The sequence below is a fragment of the Mya arenaria genome, chromosome 2 (assembly GCF_026914265.1).
Source record: "Mya arenaria isolate MELC-2E11 chromosome 2, ASM2691426v1".
NCBI classification, from domain to species: domain Eukaryota; kingdom Metazoa; phylum Mollusca; class Bivalvia; order Myida; family Myidae; genus Mya; species Mya arenaria.
In genome coordinates this window covers 6,005,134-6,026,573 of record NC_069123.1, presented here as the reverse complement: position 1 = coordinate 6,026,573, position 21,440 = coordinate 6,005,134, and the positions used below count along the sequence as shown (strand labels likewise).

The 21,440-nt window shown below is 35.0% G+C and overlaps 1 protein-coding gene across 1 annotated transcript in view; it reads left to right on the top strand.

Annotated features, from left to right (window-relative positions):
* Positions 1–18,566, top strand: part of LOC128218177 (high-affinity choline transporter 1-like) — an 84,424-nt gene extending 65,858 nt beyond the window's left edge. The window contains exons 4-10 of the mRNA XM_052925761.1: positions 3,504–3,611; positions 4,318–4,473; positions 5,331–5,479; positions 7,393–7,545; positions 8,635–8,764; positions 9,969–10,201; positions 13,012–18,566. Coding sequence (XP_052781721.1) covers positions 3,504–3,611; positions 4,318–4,473; positions 5,331–5,479; positions 7,393–7,545; positions 8,635–8,764; positions 9,969–10,201; positions 13,012–13,623 — 1,541 coding nt within the window. The 3' untranslated portion in view covers positions 13,624–18,566. The remainder of the gene's footprint in view (positions 1–3,503; positions 3,612–4,317; positions 4,474–5,330; positions 5,480–7,392; positions 7,546–8,634; positions 8,765–9,968; positions 10,202–13,011) is intronic.
* The last annotated feature ends 2,874 nt before the right edge of the window (positions 18,567–21,440 follow it).

The window sequence follows — 21,440 nt, the reverse complement described above, 5'->3', positions numbered from 1 at the left end:
ACTGCCAGAAAGAGCAAATGTATGTTCACTTGTCCAAATATTTGACATCGCTTTGTTAGCATCGGTGTCGCGCTAGATCTTACTAAGAGACAAGGTCCATTCCACATCTTAAAAAGCATTGGAAGTTCGCTATATTAGTAGACAACGTATCAAGCATGTCACCAATACAATAACGTCCATAGTTTTACATCTTTTACAATGTAAGATGATCTCCACTTTCCAATTTATCAAAATCACTGGTAGTGCTTTTGACATTTATCGAAGTCTAATGCCCATTCTCTCAGTAAATACTTATCATCCTTTTTCGCTCATTTGAATTAGTAAGCTGCAATCTTTACATCTTTCTTGGTGCGTCTTGGTTTTTCTACCGTTAGCCGATTGGAATTTACCGTTTAAGCTCGGCTATGCGATCGGATCAATGCATAAAAAACTTCACGATAACGGCATTGTTTTATGATCTAGTATTGTGATTGATTGAGAAAAAATTTAATATGCCTGAAGGAAATCTCCGGCATAAATACCATATAAAGTTAATGTAGAAGGTAATGTCTTCCAGCAAAGTGTTATTGTCTAAATATGCTTTCTGACCTTTTGATACGTTCTTAAATGCCAAAGATAAATAATCGTCTACGCGCAAAGTTATTTGTTTAGGTACAGGGGTCCTATTTTCTATTGCCTCTGTATTGTCAGGTTGGGGATGGTCGCGTGTGATAATACAAAAATTATGTTCTTATGTCTATTATGCACTGAATGTTTAATTTGTGTTCGCAAAAAGTTACTAACCGTATTAATCATGCGCCACAAATATCATTTTAATTGAAAAAAATGAAATCCAATAACCTAAATAATCTTGTTCGGTCTTTTAAATTAGCAAGCTGCAATCATGGCGTCTTTCTGGGTGCGACCTGGCAATTCTGCTGTAAACCGATTAGAAATAACCGTTCAAACTCGGCTATGCGATTGGATCAATGCAAAAAAACTTAACGATTACGGCACTGTTCTCAAATCTAGTATTACCATTGATTGAGAAAATAATGACTATGTCTGGAGAAAATCGCTGGCATAAATTCCATATTAAGTTAATTTGGATTTACTGTCTTCCAGCATGTTTTATTGTCTTACGCTGATTTCTGCCATTTTGATACTTTCTAAAATGCTAAACATTAATGATCGCCTACGTGCAAAGCTATTGTTCAGGTATAGGGTTCCTATTTTGATCAGCCACGGTAATGTCAGGGTGTGGATCAGTGTGAGTATACCACGTGATAAATTACGTCATATATGCTACGTCGTAAGGCAATTTTTTGCTTAAAATGAAGACCAAAAATAGTGTGACGTAGAATCAAGTGATGAAAGCATTGCACTTGATAGTTATGATATTTTCAGAAAGAGCAGATGTACACTTAGATGTATGAATAATTGACGTCGCTCTGTTGGCGTCTTTGCGGCTTTGATTTAAATGATCGGGGGGTATTCAACATTTGGAGACCATAGGATAAACCACAGGATACTAGTAGACAACAAAAATCTTGTCACATCAAAATATTTGCGTATATAGTTCCGCCTACCGATTTTTCAAATCAAAGCACAAACCGCCAAAGAGCAAATTATCAAAACAACGGTTATGGCTTGGACATTTAAAGAAGTCTTTAGCACGTGCAAAAACAGGCAAAAAGAAAATAAATCAGTTCATGCCTTTTCGTTTAGCGAACAGCAGTACGAGTTTCCTTTATATGGCGTGATATTATTTTGTTTTCTAAATAATTGTAATAGAATGCATTACTCGGGCGCCACAAATTTCTGTCTGGCAATATTATTGAAATGTTGTTGCAAACGACAATAAACTAGAGACACAAACGTCAAAACACCACAACCAAAAATACAAAGAGACCACAAACGCATCAAAATAGCCTTACCGATAAATGATGCTATCATGTCATCAAGTGAAAAACTCTAAACAGAAGTGCCGTTTGACCAGAAGTATGAGCTTTTCTTGTCCCACCAAGTAGAATAAATATATAGTAAAACTATGCGGATAAATTATAACGTTATTTACTTTTACCGTAAGCAAGTTATTGAACGTGGTCCGTGCCAACATGGCACGAAACGGTAACATCACCCATTATCCTCGTGATTGAAATTTTACTCTCTCTCTCTCTCTCTCTCTCTCTCTCTCTCTCTCTCTCTCTCTCTCTCTCATATAGATTGCTGTTGTTATGGAGCGCTCGTGTAAAAACTTGGGTCGTAAATACAATAAGTATTACTTGTTTTACCAAATATTTTAATTCTAAACCACATGGCACACTTAAATAATTTCATAATTGTTGTCAAAAGGTTTCAGATGGGCTACACTCAAAAAAGATTGCTGAGCGTTTCATGATTCATGAGTCCAGATTATTACTAATTAACTAATTAATGGATTGTCCATATGTAACATTTGACATTTTCCCACTTTCCCCCGTACAAAAACAAATGAATTGGCCAGAAAACAACACGTACACGTCAGCCAAGCTATTGAAGGGTCATAAACCATTCAGCCATCAGTTCTGAATTTGGAAACATTCTCAATGCGATTTCCCAGTTGCGGCGCTAGGCGGCTGGAAATTAACTCAAAGAATGGAGTAATATCTTTGAATCAATAAGGGCAACCCGGCCATTACGCCTTTGCTGGGAATGATTTAGCGCCTCCGTATTAGGAAAAAAAATAAAGATTGCCTTATATAGAAATCTTTGTGAGTTTATAAACTAATATCGAGGAATGTTTGAAGCAAATTTGATGTTTACATCGAACGTATCAAAGAAATTACAGAGCTCTTTGTGATATTTTAAGAGGCGATTTCGGATGGATTTAACGTTTACAAATGTATCTTATTTTTTTGCAAAGCCCATTTACTTCAATTGCATTTTAATTAAACATTATATATCTATACTCTTTTGAAATGCAGACATATATACTATTTTAAGATGCTCCAAACAGAATTAAATATTCATAAACGCATGTCATCTTAGCAAGTCAGTTCTTCGAAGTAAAATGTCGAGGTATTTCGTCGTCAATTTCATCGCACGCTGTCCTGGATGTTAGCATTATGCGAATAATTAATTGCTGGCATATAACAAACATAACATATGTGTTAACATTCAATGTTCTGCTTCGTGGGGTTCTGGTTCAAAGTCGATTTGTGCTAACATTGCAAATATGAGTTATTGATATATTAATGTTTGTATTTTAAGTGCTTTTTAAAAGCGAGTCTCTCGGCTCCAATGTCGTGAGATGTCGTTTCATTTAAAGATATTCGCATGAAACTTGGAAACATGAAAATTATATATAATGGAAATGGCCTGATGTGAAACATGGCCTATCATACTAGCTATGCATTTTAAAATCATGTCCCTTGATGGAGTTAGAACCAAGAACAAGTGTTCGCGTCCGTTTGCAATTTTGTCACGTTTTTCCATGACATAAAACTTTAAAAAAAATATAACGTTTGTTTTTCATATTTCAGCTACATGGGTGGGCGGAGGTTTTATCAACGGAACAGCGGAGTACATAGCACGTGATGGGTTCGTGTGGTGCCAGGCGCCCTTTGGTTACGCCTGTTCCCTCCTCCTCGGTGAGAAAACTACTTATGTGTGTTTTCTTACTAGCTGAAATATTTAGATATAATGTTTTAAGCTTTTAAATAGCATTCCCTGCAATTTAATGTGCAAACTTTTGTACCACAAGGAATTTATCTTCAAGAACTTGTGCAAAATGGAACATGCTCATAGTGAAAGTTATACTCGAATTTAAAATAAATACATACCTACATATGTATAACAAACATCAATTTGGAGTGATAATCCTTTTACTTCTTACTTAATAATGCATTTGTGGAAAATATTAATTACTGATTAGAAGATTGTACCCGTGTATTTAATAGCTTAAAACGCAGAACGATATTAAATGACTGGTGGTTACGAAAAGCTTTACAGTGATTAACTATCATCACATTATGTAGAAATATCTTGTTTTCTGCACCTTTCTTTCAAATTAAACACGGTATCCTTCATTATAACCAGTGTTTGCCATATCAATGTATCCGTTTTGGTAAATTAATCCAATTGTATTAACTGTGGTTCATCTTATTTGGAAGTAGGAGTGCATCTTTTAACTATTATTACGAAGTCAAAATCAGCAACATATGGAAAACTACACCACAGACTCGCGCGGTACGTCTCATTTTGGGTCCTTAGTTTTTGACACAATAAAGAACCAATGGCAACCATGAGAGTGATTTTTTTTAAATCTAAACAATCATTATGCGTCTTTCCTCGCAGGTGGGTTTTTCTTCGCTAAGAAGATGCGTTCCCAGGGTTATGTGACGATGCTTGACCCTTTCTCCCAGAAGTACGGTGAGAGAATGGGAGGCCTGCTCTACATTCCAGCCCTGTTGGGCGAGGTATTCTGGTCTGCAGCTATCCTAGCTGCTCTAGGTAATTGCACAAGTTATTTAGATAAATTATTTTGCATCATCGAAATATGTGTTCATGCAGCTCAATTCAACTGTTTAAAACTTCCATTCCTCAAATAAGTTCATATAATTATGTTTAAATACTTCCTTCGAATGTCTATTCATTCAAAACCACAGAAAAATCAACAATTTTAACGTTTGAAGTTTTCCGTATTGTGTCACAGTTTTCTCTGGATGAGATGCATCTTATTCAAAATAAAAATTAGCAATATCTTTCAGGAACAAAGGTGTTTTTAATAGTGTTTATTTATTGCATACTTACAAAATAAGAAGAAAAATAAGCATATAAGCAATCAATTGAAAGTAAGCGTATGCCAATATTAGGGTGTTAGCTGATGAGTTAGGGAAGGCTGCTGCACCCTGTCCGTGTTCGGTAGCACCCTTTTGCCCTCATGGAGACCAGTATGAGCACCCTCCTGTCTTCATAGAAAATGCTTAAGTTGATAAAATAGTTCTTATGGTTTGATTCAAACCTATAGTATGATTATAAATAGTGCACATACAACATGAACATACTTGGCAGATGAAACCTTATATCACTTCACTTTAAACACAATTCGTTGCATCTTCTGTGAAATTCATTCTCTGCAGTCCGACAAATGACGCCCTTAGCACCCTGCCCCTTGACTGAAGCAACATGTGCTTTTTAAAATCTGGCTAAAGCCCTACAATTGTCGGGAAGAGACACCCTTCGGACACTCAAAATACAGCCAACAAATGGAAGCGTTTTGATGTGGACTTTTAAATTATACTTCAAACAAAATTGCAACGAACATACAATTGACTTTGATATTTAAAGTATTCTTCAATTTCTTACAGGGGCCACATTGTCTGTGATCCTGGAGTTAGATACCAAGATCTCCATCATAATATCGGCATGTATTGCCGTGTTCTACACGCTCTTTGGGGGCTTGTACAGCGTCGCGTACACAGATGTCGTACAGCTTATATGCATATTTGTGGGATTGGTAGGTGTTAGTTTAGTTTATACCAGAGTGTTTGTCCCCCTTAGGAGAAAAAGGCCTTACTCTTGTTAATACTTATTAATGTCTCAGTCTTATTGGTATTTCTAGGAGTTAAGTTTTGGTTAAAAATACCAATTTACAGGGTCTAGACACCAGATGGTCCAAATCGGCAGATACAGTATTTCCTCAAAACAAGCCTAGAATTGTCAATGCGAGTTAGTAAGAGGCCGATAATACATCTTTTGGCATAATTAAATGAATACACGCAACACCCATGTTGCTACCTAATCTGCGCTTCTCCGATAAAAAATAGCGCCTAATGGTTTCCCTGTGTAAGTAATATATGTTTGTGAGTACAGATAAATATACCGACGCTATTTTCAAACTTACTGAGATTTACGTGTTAGACAAACCCAGTAAATTGAAAAATAAAATGCGCTGAAATGCCTTGTCGTAAGCGATGGGATACATCAACAAGTAAGATTCATTGCGTTGGACACAGCGATGGCAATTTTATGATTTCCTTCTATTCTTGCTATTGTATCATCTGGTGTTTAGTACTTTTAATGTCTATATATAAGCTAGGACTGGTAGGTGTCAGGTTTGTTTATCCAAATAAAAATCTCCACCTTACCGAAGACTAGGTCTGAGTTTTGTTTATAACTTGTTTATTTAAGCCTCAGTATAATCTCAGAATAAAAAAACCCCCATTTTTTAATATATTCATGTAGGACACGCATGCGCTATTTTGGAATGTGTGTCATTGTTTGGTAAAATGTTTCAGAAAAGATCACTTTAAAAGATGTTCGCCTGCTTATTAATATGAAGTGCATTGACTCTTAGACGTCTTACTCTTTACATTTGTTGTGGAAACATTTCTGCTTTTGTCTGCAATATAATTTGATACTAGGGATAGGCTGTATCTGTAGAAAAATAAAATTGAGGTTTTACGAGAATTGTGCATGTTTGATTGTACTGAACATTCAGATTGGCATACAATCAAGCTATGTGAGTGCTTCTTTTTTAAATACCATTTTCAGCCAACTGTAATATTAAGACTAAATGAATATATATTTATATTCAATTTAATGAATAATTGGTGCTTAATAAACGCTTCATTAGAATTGTTCCAGTCTCCGAACGATTTATTTCATCCAACAAATGCCTTAGTGGAAAACAAATTTTATCTGCTTTAAAGGAGGCTCAGTGAAGGGCAAAAAAAACACAGATGTAATTGACATAAGAAAATGCACAGATTCGATCGAAAGTGAATTTCATGTTAAGATTATGATGCAAATTATACCCAAAGCTTGTTTGAAATTTCTGGCCAAAATTCGGAGGAATATTAATCAATTACAGTGCTGAAGAGATAGTGATTCATACGTGTTAAGACAAAATGTCCTGATTTGTTTTATATAGATTCCTTCGAAAGTTAATAAGGCACTTATCGATCAGTCTGTTACAAATGATTGGTGATTTATATCTTTTTCCCGGAAAGAATTGATCAATTTTCTAAGAAAAATAATTTGTCTGTCTTTAATACACAAATAGAATGCATTTGGAAGGTCGATATTTAAGATGACTTTGTTGGCTCGTAAGATAATTAAATAATTGTAAAGGAAGATAACAGCATGTTGCATATTCTGTTCCATTTACCAAGTTAATATTTAAAAATGGTTAATTTAGTTAAACCTTACCTTTCACTGTCTGACATGTTTGCCAGTAATCAAAAAAATTGCCTTGCAAAAAGATGAATATAATAATTGAACATGGTTTGAAATAGGCCATGGACTATTGTTGACATTCCCTTAACACGCTATCTTCCATCTAGTAAATCGAGAAAGCTAGTTTAACAAATTCAGCTTGATTACTTACAATTGAAACTTGTCTTAACATTTTGCCATTATACAATACAGTGGATATCAATCCCGTTCGCGTTCTCGAACGAAGCCGTGGGTAGCATCCAGGTTAACGCCACGCAAAACTGGATCAAGACTCTAGACGGCAAATATGCAGGCGTCTACATTGACAGCTACCTGCTCCTTATCTTCGGGGGAATACCCTGGCAGGTAGTAGTTTATATAAGCTTGATCAAAACTAGACGTCATATATACAAGCGTCTACTTAGATAGCTACCTCCCCTTTACCTGTGGGGGGAATACCCTGACAGGAAGTGGTTTATATGATTTGGATCAAAACTAGACGGTAAATATACAAGCGTTTACAGTGACAGCTACCTCCTCCACATCTTCTGTGGGGGAATACTCTGGCAGGTAGTTGTTTATATTAGCTTGATCAAAACTAGACGGTAAATATACTTGCGTCTACATAGACAGCTAACTTCTCCTCATCTTCGGTGGAATACCCTGGCAGGTTATGTTTTATTTTAGCTTGATCAAAACTAGACGGCAAATATACAGGCGTCTACAGTGACAGCTACCTCCTCATCATCTGTGGGGGAATACCCTGGCAGGTTATGTTTTATTTTAGCTTGATCAAAACTAGACGGCAAATATACAGGCGTCTACAGTGACAGCTACCTCCTCATCATCTGTGGGGGAATACCCTGACAGGTTATGTTTTATTTTAGCTTGATCAAAACTAGACGGCAAATATACAGGCGTCTACATAGACGGCTACCTGCTCCTCATCTTCGTGGAAATTCATTGTTGATAAAGAGGTTTTTAGTTCGGATGAGTACTATGGCAGGATGATGCTTATTTAAAAGTCGATTTCAAATACAAATTGTTTTGTAAGGTTTATATTCTTCTAGGGACTTTGGAAATCATTGAGACTGTCGACTGTCGATTTCGTATATATGCCATTAAGCAGGAATCCATTAGTCCAAGAAAGGTAGAAATAAGTACTGATGGCCTTTTAAGGTGACACGATCTTACAGTTATAGTTGTTGAGATACAGTTTGCTTGATGGAGAATGTACTGTTTTGGAAACAAACTGAGTACAACTAATGCATTTTTACATTCAGATGAGTATGCTTCGCAAATAATATGTCTGAACACCGATTATCATTATCACAAAGCAGGGCAACTCATTGATTTTCCCTATAAAAAAGAAAATGAGAGAAGACGTTTTGTCACGTAAGTTTAACATAACAGTTAAAATGTAATAATCGCTGTGATTTCTATTTGTTATTTCAGGTATACTTTCAGCGGGTGTTGTCCGCCAGCTCGGTACGTAACGCCCAATTGCTATCCTATGTGGCGGCGTTTGGTTGCGTGGTCATGTCAATCCCGTCTGTACTGATTGGAGCCATCGCAACAGTCACAGGTAAGAACAGAAGTTAAGTCCAAACCAAGAGAAGCCTTCTCTATCACCACACGTAAGAACAACAGTGGAGCAGTTGCTGAAATCGCGCAGTAGTTTGAATGGAATGAACTTCTGCTTTGGTGTCATATGACGTGTAATAGTCTAGTGACATTTTATCTAAAAAAAACTCCTCAGATTTATCGAATTGGTCATTTCTAACGATTTTGCATAAAAAATATGAATTATTGCAGTTAAGCAATGTCAGAAAATCTCGAAATGCCTTAATATCAGATATTGTTAAACTGCAGTAATTCATGGTTATTTTATTCAAGATCATGGTAGATTGTTGGTAGGAGAGTACCCTTTAAAAACCTATAGAAAAACGAATACTTAAGGTTATATATCACTAAATGTTCACAGGTCATATGAAACCATAAGCAGGAGTTCATTCCAATCAAACTTATATGGAAAAACGCTGTCGGTACATGCTGCCAACAAAAACAACATTGACATACAAAGTAAATTTACACTAGATTGTAATGGCATTGAGATTTTTGTGTTGGCTGTTATTTGCTCTGTTTTATGAAAAGAAAATAGTAAAACTTGATGGAATACATCTTACAATAACCAACTCATATTTTCCTTTTTCAAATTAACTTGCAATGCAAACTCCTTGACCTGGGTTTTAACTTAAAGGTAACAAAAAAGTTATACACATGAAACAAAAAAATAACGTATTACAGGTGACAGTTAACCCATGTGAAAAGGGCACATAACTGTGGTTTTATTAAAAAAGAACTGAGTTAGAAAATAACAGACAAGGTGGGAGGTCCGCGTGTGGCGCTTTTATATCTGTTGTCATCAAGCTCTTACAACATGTAACATTTCACTGATCTTTGACAAACAGGCTCCAATTTCTCGAAACTTCTAAAGGTTAGCTTATTTCAATTAGCCAAAATACATACTTTGATTTTGATCAAATAAAAATTGGTAAATTGTGATTATCATAAAGATATGTCCTGTTTAAAGTGTAAATTATTTTAAAGAAGTACATATAACGTAAATTATAGAGAAATAAAAACAGTGAGCTTAGCTTAATCCTTTTATAAGAGGCTTAAGAAGTTTCGAGAAATTGGGGCCGGGATTATTTTAAACTAGGTAATACATCGAACTTATATATACCAATAAGTCTCGTAGCTATTTTTAGTACTTTAATTTCTTCCAGACTGGAACTCCACCAGGTACTTCGACTCTGGACGCCTGATTAACGGGTCATTGCAGGCGGAGGACTACAACCTGGTGCTTCCACTGGTGCTCCAGTACCTGACGCCCCAGGCCGTCGCTTTCATCGGGCTGGGGGCCGTCTCCGCTGCCGTCATGTCGTCTGCCGACTCGTCTATCCTCTCCGCAAGCGCCATGTTCGCCAGAAATGTCTACAAGCTAATCTTCAGGCAGAAGGTGAGTCAATTGAAATGTGTTTTTTGCTGACACATATGTTGATTTTGAAAGTATTTAAGATATCTAAAATAGAATGGAACACATTTTCTGGGAATGTAGATTAGTGAACAATTAGTGAAACCAGTTGAATAACCTATTCTTTTCTATGGATGTCCACATATGTCTTAATCTCAGAACTATAAGTGTTGGCTCCCCACAAAAGAGATAAACTTTAAGTAGTTTAATTAATTGTCTAGTTAATTTTCCGATCATGTTGTTAAACTCCTTCATATACGGAATGAAGCTCCACGATAATTCGGAACTCCTCGGTCATTTCCCATCGAAAACAACCTCTGATGTATGCAGGTACATCAGAAGAAGTTTTTCGATTTTTTTAAATATAATAGTTTTAGTTAATTGAATAGTTTTAACGTGTATTTTGTATATCCACGTTTAGACTGATTGCCATTGAAGCGTTTTTTTGCATAGATAATTGAGATTCCCAAGGGTAAAGTCATTAAGTTTCACTGCTAAAATGAATTTCTACGCGATCTACTTGCAGTGTAGTTAAAAGTGAAGATTTCTGACACTGTAAACCGTCCATATGCATCCGAGGTTTTTTTTGATGGAAAATGGAAGAGGAGCTCCGAATGGCTCCGTGATATTAATCCTACTTTGGCAGCTATTCAATTAACATAGGTCTTCGATATGAAAAAAAATATCAATACGACAGACAAGACAAGTTCCGCGAACAAAAGAGGCAAATATTAACAAAAGGGTTACACTTCAATATTAGCACCCTCTAGAACATTACATATGCTATTTTATAAATTGGATTAAGCAATGTAGTAAAGTTAATAATATTTATATTAGTAAGAATAAAGCTCATTATTTTTACCAGAATAAATAAAAAAAAATATGTTTCTTATAATGTATGAACTTTGTGCACCCGCTGACTTCGGCCTGAAATTCGGAGCCAGTTTCCTCAAGATTATCTTAGTCTTTAACCTTACGCTGCTTAGAGTTGCAATCTTACTTCCAAATAAAATGTACCACAATAAATTCGATTGTTTTAATTTACCGAAAAGGATAGATAAATATCGAAAATAATGGTTCTTATGAAGGATACCGTGTTTAAATTGAAAGAAAGGTGCAGAATACACGGTATTTCTACCTTATGAGCCGACAGCTGAAATTGAGTTGTCAAAAAAAAAACATTTAAAAAGGGCAAATAGAACGACAAAGAAATTATTTGCATAAATCCTCTTTAAATGATTTTAAATGAGTGAATTTTCAAATTCGAGGGGGGAGAATGGGTGTTTTCACCATACAAATCTAGTTAACTTGAATACGTGCCTGTTCAACAGCTTTATCAAATTGTACGACAAAAATATTTTACATCAATTTCTCTTTATATGATTTTAAATTAGTAAATTTTCGAATGTGAGTTGAAAAAATGAGTGCTTCCGCAATAAAAATATGGTTGAATTCTATACGTTTCTGTTCAATAGCTTTATCAAAGCTCGACCACCACGTGTGCCAATTGTTTTTCAACAAAGTCGCGTATACCAAATTATTTTTACTTTTCATGACATCGTGTATGTTTTTCTGCATCTCCATCGTTTTTGTTTGTGACATTAAGTTTACACTGGCATGACGTTTGTCACGTTTGGACCACAAAATTGCTCAAAAACTGCAACAAAACACTATTCTGTACATTCAGATCAGAATTGAAATAAGTTTGTGAGTTTGCTTTGAAAGAAGTATTTATGTGTCGGTATTATTCTATAAAAAATGCAGTTTCACTGAAACATAATAGTGGCAGTGTAAATATTAAATACCACTTCTTTCCTAGAATTCGATTCCATATATCCTCTTTTCTATGTTATGCTTTAAAGATGCACTCTTACATCCAAATAAGATGTACCACATTTACAATCCTTTTTTTAATTTACCGAAAACGATTAATATCTTATGAAGGATATCGTGTTCAGTTTGAAAGAAATGTGCAGAAAACACGGTATTTCTACTTTATGAGACGATAGTTGATCACTGTAAATCTTTTAAAACCCCCGGTCTTTTAATATCTGTGCGTTTTCAGCTATTAAATATACAGGAACAATCTTGTTATTAGTAATAAATATTTTCCATAAATGCAATATTTAGTAATTAGTTAAAGGTTAATCACTCAAAATATACGATATATAAATGTGTATGTATTGATTTTAAACACGATTGTCACTTTAAAGAGGGAACTTGCAGTATGTGTATACCACATGATAAATTACGTCATGTATGCGACGTCGGAAGGCAACATTTTGCTTAAAAGAATGACTTTAATCAAAGATAACTTTTCTTTTACTACACCATTTTAAATAAAACAAAGGGCAGTCTATGCCGCTTAAAGAGCCCCGCCTTCGTTTTATTACCGAAGTTTAATAAGGTTATTAGTTTCATCAATCACTTCGACAAACCTGTTTCCAAAATAATGCTTTGACAGTGCTCCGTCAGACGGCCGTATTGTGAAAAGGTTTGTCGCAGTGTTTTAAAAAATTAAACTCTTAATCAAACTTTGGTAAAAAATGTTTCATTTAAAAAGGTGAAGAAATCGTGAAGTTATCTTTGTTTAAAGTCTTCATTCGAAACAAATTATTGCCTTCCGACGTAGCATTTATGACGCAATTAATCACGTGGTATACACACACTGACTTGGGTAAAATACTTTTGTACTTTAAATCAACTAAAGTGATTAAACATTAAAGTTGTCGTACCATTTGTAATCACTACAATGACGTCAGTAAATGACGTAAGTAACTGAGTATGTTTTTCAGGCCTCTGAGAATGAAATCCTGTGGGTGATGCGTATTGCGATATTCGGTGTGGGCTTCCTGGCCACCATGATGGGTATCGTTGTGGACTCCATTTATCTTCTCTGGTTTCTTTGCTCCGACCTCGTCTACGTTGTTCTCTTCCCTCAGCTCCTGTGTGTCATCTACGTCCGCTGGAGTAACACCTACGGCTCACTGGCGGGCTACATAATCGGATTATTCTTCCGCCTGGCTGGTGGTGAAACGGCTCTTGGCATTCCCGTGTTGATAAAGTACCCGTTCTACAATGAGGAAGATGGTCAATTGTTTCCGTATAAGACGTTGAGCATGTTGATCACACTCAGTTGCATTCTGATTTTCTCGTATTTGACAAAATACATATTTGAGCATGGAATACTTTCTGCGCGGATGGATATTTTCATGTGCGTGGTAAGTTCCCCTGATGAAGCAATTTCACTACGATTCACAGAGCACAGCGATATCTCCGCCATGACGCCGGTGGATGAGAAAAATGGAAAAATAAATCCTGCACTGAAGTTCTCCTCTGATGATCTGTTGCAAGTTAAGAATGACGTAAACTTGAAGTCAGGCGAATACGCACCAGATGGAAAATAATTTAGACTTTAGTTTTAGATTCATAGACACTAGATATGAATAATGACATACGTGTATTGTAAACGAAGAATCATTACATAGTTTTCATAATTACTACTTTTAGAACAGGAGAAATAAATGAAGGCAATGTATATACAAACACGTTCATACTCTAGTTGTTTTCATAAAACCTCACCACTATTGTGAACGTATAAAATATTATTCATATTTATGTACGACCAACCGCAACAAGTAAAAGGAGTATATTCTTTGAATTGCTTAATATAAAACATTGCATCATTCAAACTGTTTAAAGTTTTTATGTGACTTACGTTTTAATAGTTGGATGATATTTTACTTAACTCATCTTGACGCATGAAGAACAGACATTGTAAACACCTTATTATAGCATAAAATGTGTGTTTTCGGTCCGTTATCGTGGTGTATTAAAACGCAAAAACCCGGGCGTTATCGGTAGAAAACGTGCAATATTTAGTAAATTCACGTGCCGTTAATGCCCGGTTTTTTGTTTTACATATGAGCTATCAGGGCCCGCATCATACCAATGGAGGCTGAGCGACCTGGTTTCTGACCGAATGTGGGTCAACGATGCAAACTTTTGCACAAAAACATATTTTAGCATATATAGCTGCATACAAATATCACACATGTAATAAACCACATATAACTTACATATTTTCTGCTAAGTTGTCTTTTCCTGGCAAGCTGATATGTTTACTAGATAGTTCTTTCTGCAGTTGTTTTGACTTATTTGTTTCCCTTAAAAGCACTAAATTATGTCTTAAACTACTTTCTCCTCCGAACTTTAGTTATTTCTGTCGATTTTATTCACAACATACGACTTATATGGACACGATTCCATTACGTCGTATGCAATGAACAAAGAAATATCAGATAGATTTTTCTCTGATGCTGAAGATGCTGTACATTTTATCAAGAACATGTTTACAAAATTTTCAGGCTTAGTTAACAAAACAAATAATGGTTAAAGTAGGACTGTATCGGTAATTAATTGATTACCCAATATATATTGTGTGTAAATAATCCCAGTAATAAAAAAAACAACACTTTCCAAACGAATGAACACTGCAAAAAATGGCATCAAAACAAAATGCAACTGCCGAGTTATGTTGCGGCCCGAATCGAGCTTAATGTAAAACTTTCTCAATGACATCACTCATGAAGTCACACAAAGACCTGTTATAGAGGTTATTTTGAACTTACTGTTTTTGCATTTTCGTGACATTTAACAGCCTTTTTAAACACAAACGCTTCTCATGGTGTGTATTTTATGCAATAATAGCGATAATACACCTTTTTCGGTAGTTACCATCTGCAGAGGCCCTTAAAATAGTTTACAACCCTCGTACTACGCACTCGGGCTGTAAACCATTTTGGGGGCCTTTGCAGATGGTAACGACCTCAAAAAGGTCTATTAACCCTATATTAACACACGATCAAATTTTCCATTTCATATTCGTTGTTAGAATATGTATTTCAAACCTAACACATTAAATGTTTTTGTTTTAATTTACGAGTTTAACTTTGAGTTAAGTTTCCATTCACATTTACTAAAATTAGGGCTTTAGCTAGAGGGGGTCTGGAGGATGCTGCATCCAGTCTTTTATTGGAAGCACCCTTCTCATGATTCTGCCCTCGTGAAGATCGAAATGTGCACCCTCCTGATTTCATAGAATAAAATGCTTAAGAAAATCAAATATTTCTTTTGTCTCTTTTGTTTGGATTAAAACTTTTAATATGATTATGAATTCAAACAAACGTTACATTTTTAGTAGTTGAAACCTAATATTGCTTCAAATAAGCTCAATTTCTAACATTTGCTATGAAATTCATAATGCTTTAATTATTAACTGCCCGATAAAATGTGCCCCTTTTTTACCTCAGCACCCTGTTCCTTTTCTGCAGCACCCTGTCCCTTCTAAAACCTGACTAAAACCTTACTAAAATTCTTATGATACCCAGTGGTGCGTTCGTTGTAACCTTCGGTCTTATTTTCAAAAATGCGTTAATCGGTTTACCTTCTTCTTTCAATGCTATCTACATGATTATAGTATTCATAGACAATATATTTTTTCCAACCTGGTATATACTTTTTATATTTATAAGTTACGATGGTTGCTGTGTTAAATTGTAAGGAAACGCATCAATAGTAGTTCAGAGAAAAACAGTAAAACTGCAATCAATCATGACTTTCTAAATAAATAAATCAATAAATAATCAATCAATCAATCAATGTACCATTTATGATATGTGTATTATGTTTGTGACCTCAGCTTTTAATTAAGGTTATTTTACACCCATTATTTAGCATAGATATGTATATTAATGATGCAAACTTTCAGCGTTGCATCATTCTACAAAATGTCGTAAAGTTAAAATTTTGGACAAGAATTGCATCATTGAAATACAAGCAAATCTAAATACTTCACACGTATAGAAGCAGAAAATAGCCTAGTGTTTTGTAGACTAAAAAATATTTTCACATTTTTTTTCTGTCAAAAAAGTTATTTAGAAATTATCGTCACTTAACTATTTGTTTACATCGGTTGTGTACCGTGGTGACCAATGTGAGAACCCCTCTAGGTCACGTGATTCCTCATCTTAACCTTACTCAATATGCATTAGTATTTTTAGATTTCATATTTGAAGTACCTATAAATGATTTTAACACTGTGAGCCAAATATTGGTATACTTGTAATGAATCCGACCCACGGATAAGCAAGTTCTCTGATTGCTCCATTACGCAATGTATATGCTAGCTGATAACAAATGTGTAAACTATATGAACATACGAGGGTTGATCCAGAATTACGTGGACTTTTTTAATAATTCAAATATCGTTGCACATACAACATAGAAACTTCATATACAATACATATAACATATCCGGTATAATGACTGAATTTTGGCGGAATCTCATAGATAAACGTGGAAGAAAAGCATGTTGTGAAAGATGCATATTTTTCTGTAAATGTACATTTTAGACGGTGCGCCGACCGTGCGTTCATGTCATTTTGAAACCCGTAATTTTTCAATACTCATTCAATTTACAAACCTAAAATTCTTATCGTCTATGCAGAACACTTTTAATAAGATATTCATGAATTTTTAAATGATTTAAACGAAAAATATAGAAAATATTTAAGAAGTCGACGTAATTCTGGATCGCCCCTCGTACATAAATCATATATAAATAATGAACTATACTCCGACATACATTACATATTTGGCAACCTTTGAAGACAAAAATATTATTTGTAATATTTTTCCCGTTTTTTTTCGAGTCCCTTCTAACGTCTGGACTCGTTTATTTTTCAAAGTTGCGTTATTGTCATAGCCATTGTGTCTTCATATCTTCCGCGTCGTCGTCGAGCTAAAACATTAACCTTCGGTCCAAAAATGAACATCTTTGAGGACATTGGTATGAAACTTTGTACATATGATGATTTAGCAAACCCCATATAAACTCCTGATAAAATATTTTTCGAGTATTCCAATTTGATTGTCTGAGAAACACGTAAAACAGTCGAGTCTCGTAATATTTAACTCTATTCTCGATATTGGTTATTTCGAAAAAAATCGAATGTTTTGGGTTAAGCTATACACTTTTTATGTTTCGATTATATCGATTGTTCGTTTTCTCGAAGTATTTTCCGAGGTCCCAGCGACTTCGAAATAGCGAGTTTTAGCTGTAATGTGTTATTGATGTATTTATAAGTATCACGTTACATTTGAGAATATGCAAGGTGCTCATAGTTTGTTGTTAAAGGAGCTAGACACCAGATGGTCCAAAAGTACTGTATTTCCTCAAAACAAGCCTAGAATGGTCAATGCGAGCTAGTAGGAGACCGGTTTAAATATTAAATGCAACAATCATGTTGGTGTCTCAACTGTGTTTCCCCGTTTAAAAATAGCGCATTATGGTTTCCCAGTTTAAATATTTAAATCTGTTTATGAGAACAAATAAATATACCGACGCTATTTTTAAAATTACTGGAATTTACGTAGAAAACAACCCTAGAAAATTTCGCTTTGGAAAAATGCGCAAAAATGCGAAAGATGCATGTGTCGTTAGCGATTTGATCAATCAGAAAGTAAAATTTCAATGTGTTATACACAACTATGTCAATTTTATGTAAGTTTTTGACAATGTTCTTTTTTCTTGCAATTGTATCATCTGAGGTCTTGCCCCTTTAAACTTTTTATGAAATTGATTTGTGAAACTTTTAGATTTGAATTAGAAGTAAGTTAATATCTGAGACATTCACTGACTCGTTCCAAGACAAAAAATAAAAAAAGTTGTCAAAACGTTCAATATGTGAGAGTGCAGCTTTAAAGGAGCTTATCTTTATGATAACCATAGTGAACTGTCTTTTGTTATGTAAACTCAACTTTTAGTAGTTTGCTCAACGACATAAGATCTTGATAGGCCTAAGACTTTTTGAGAAATATTGTATGCTGTAACATACATTACATTTATAAAAACATGTATGTATGTTGTTTTATAGTAGTGTTATTGATCTGTTCATTATTATGAGTTTTGTGTATTTTCGATATCAATTTTAAGTGCTCACATTTGAAAACCAAAGAGTAAATGTGTATTAACAATTGAAAAAAATCGGCCATTCTTACATAAACATGCTTATATTTCGTCATTTAGGAAACATATCTTTTTGTAGTATAATGCAAATTATTTTGCATGTAGATATATAGTTACATTTTGATATGCATTGTCATGAATATAAATATCCCTCTAGAGAGTTGCATTTGTATGAAAAACACGTGTTTATTAACATACCAGATAATACTAACATTCCATTTTTAATGGTCATATTTTTTGTGATTGAAATATCCACTTCTCAGTTTCTTTTATTGTATAATACATTCAAAGTTAGTTAGAAGAAATATATATAGAAGTACACCATGGTCGTTATTGTTATATCATTATTTCAGTAGAAACGTTTCAATAAACGAAAGAAAAAAAAACAGTTTTCCTTTTACGTATTTTGTTTTAAGCCAGGCTCTCACTTCTACCCCGATTGCCCACGATTTCAAAATGTAAGTGCTTGTGAATTCATAAAGGCGTGACTGTATCCAATTAATTTGGCTAAGCTACACCTTATGAATCGGGAACAGTCATGACAATTTAGCAAAAAATATGTCCGTCGTGATTCTTCTCCAATGTGCTTTGATTTTTTTTCAAAACGTAGTCAAATGATACTGCAGTCTTAACTAAATCGGACATAGAAAAAATCCCGTCGTTGAATCACCGCAAGCATTCGTATTCCCACTGTTGGATAATCGCAAACATTCGTATTCCCACCGTTGGATAATCGCAAGCACTCGAATTTCCCACCGTTGGATAATCGCAAGCATTCGTATTCCCACCGTTGGATAATCGCTAGCATTCGTATTCCCACGGTTGGATATCGCAAACATTCGTATTCCCACCGTGGATAATCGCAAGCATTCGTATTCCCACCGATGGATAATCGCAAGCATTCGTATTCCCACCGATGGATAATCGCAAGCATTCGTATTCCCACCGTTGGATAATTGCAAACATTCGTATTCCCACTGTTGAATAATTGCAAGCATTCGTATTCCCACCGATGGATAATCGCAAGCATTCATATTCCCACCGTTGGATAATCTTAAGCATTCGTATTCCCACTGTTGAATAATTGCAAACATTCGTATTCCCACTGTTGAATAATTGCAAGCATTCGTATTCCCACCGTTTGATAATTGCGAGCATTCGTATTCCCACCGTTGGATAATTGCAAACATTCGTATTCTCACCGTTGGATAATCGCACGCATTCGTATTCCCACCGTTGGATAATAGCAAGCATTCGTATTTCGACTGTTGGATAATTGCAAACGCTCGTATTCCCTACGTTGGGTAATTGCGAGCTTTCGTATTCCCACCGTTGGATAACCGCAAGCATTCGTATTCCCACCGTTGGATAACCGCAAGCATTCGTATTTCCACCGTTGGATAATTGCAAGCATTCATATTCACACCGTTGGATAATAGCAAGCGGCCGTATTCCCACCGTTGGATAACCGCAAGCATTCGTATTCCAACCGTTGGATAATCGCCAAGGCTCGTATTTCCATCTTCAGTATTCGTATTGAAACTTAAAGCTTGGGACAAGAACCCCCGATGAATCACAATTAACGCCTCTCCGACAAGTCGAGGGAAGTCGGAACTTGAATCGTGAAAGTTGGAGCCAAGTGTTATTTCCAAAGGAATTATTCCGTTACCGTATATAATGTGGTTTAAATGGCATATCTCTATAGGAAAGACAATAAAATTATTTAATGTGACTTTATCCAATTTTAAAGTGATGGTATCGTGCTTTGTGTGGAAAGAGTTGCAGTCGGTCATTTTGCTATGTTTGTGTTATGTTAAAGCTGCTTAAATAAATAGATATAATTGATCCTGAAAACTTGGAGAATGGAACGACCATTACCTGGAATGCCTGTCTGGTAATGGCAATAACTTTAGGTTTTGTAGACAAAAATATGGATCTGTTTCTGTAATTTGCGAACTGTTTCCGGGTATAGACGAAGCTGTTGCGTGTCTCAACATTCGTGGTAACCCTGGACAATCAGTAATAAATCACATTGCGGGGAACAGTTTTCAATTCTTGTTGGGGTGTCCTATAGTCCTATTGAATCCATTCGAAAACATATTCGTCAACATTTATTAACATAACAATGAATGTAACGGGTTTATATCACTAACACAAAAGCACCTGATTTCAGTACTTGTAATGTAGTTGTTGAGAAATGTCGATGTTATATGGAACACCAATTGAGATTGTAATTGTATAAAGATACAACAATATTTGTAGCGTAGCATGCATTTAGAAACTAAAGTTATTATCCAGATGATGATTGTATTCTATGTTTGACAATTAACATTTGACGTTGCCCCAATATAAGGCAAATACTTAAGTCAAATATCAATCTCAGACTCAACTCATTATACCACAAAAAAACATTAAATGATTCAAAATCTTGCATGTTATTATACTTTTTGAAAACGTACTTTTTAATGGATTGTGTTGATAAGAAAAGAATGTTGATATTTCAGAGGAATAATGATTCTAGAGCTAAACATATACTTGAGTAATTGTTAAAAAAATAATGGATTGTGTTCAAACAATATTTTGGCTGTATAATAATTTTTAACGGGAATCTTGAGCAAATGTTTTAATCAACCTATTCTTTGAGAGAATGCACTCATAAAAGGTGAAAAAACATATATGATTTTTAATAACTTTTGATTATATATGGTAAAAAGGGTTAAGATTGAGATTAAGATTTGATTAAAGTATTTTCGAGATATTGGTGCCTGCTTCCTCGGTAAAAATACAAATGCGTTTACAGGGAGTTGAACGCACACACGTCAAACAAGCCAAAGAAGGGATCATACACCATTCAGCCATCATTTTATGGATAATTTATTGAAATGGCTCTGAATTTGGTAGCTTTTCTCGATGCGATTTTCCTGTTGCGATGTTAACCGATGGGAAATCAACAAAGAAAGGAGCAATTTATAAAAATCAATAAGGGCAATCCTGTCCATTACGCTATTGTTGGGAATGATTCAATGACGCCGTATATAGAAGAATTATGACCTTTGTATTTAAAAAAGTAAATGTCTTGGAATTTTTTAAGCAACTGAGATGATTTTGTCGAACATTTCATAAAATAGAGATCTTTTTTCTTCTTCTTCTTTTTTATAAGGCTTTATTTCATGGCATACGTTAACTCAATTACGT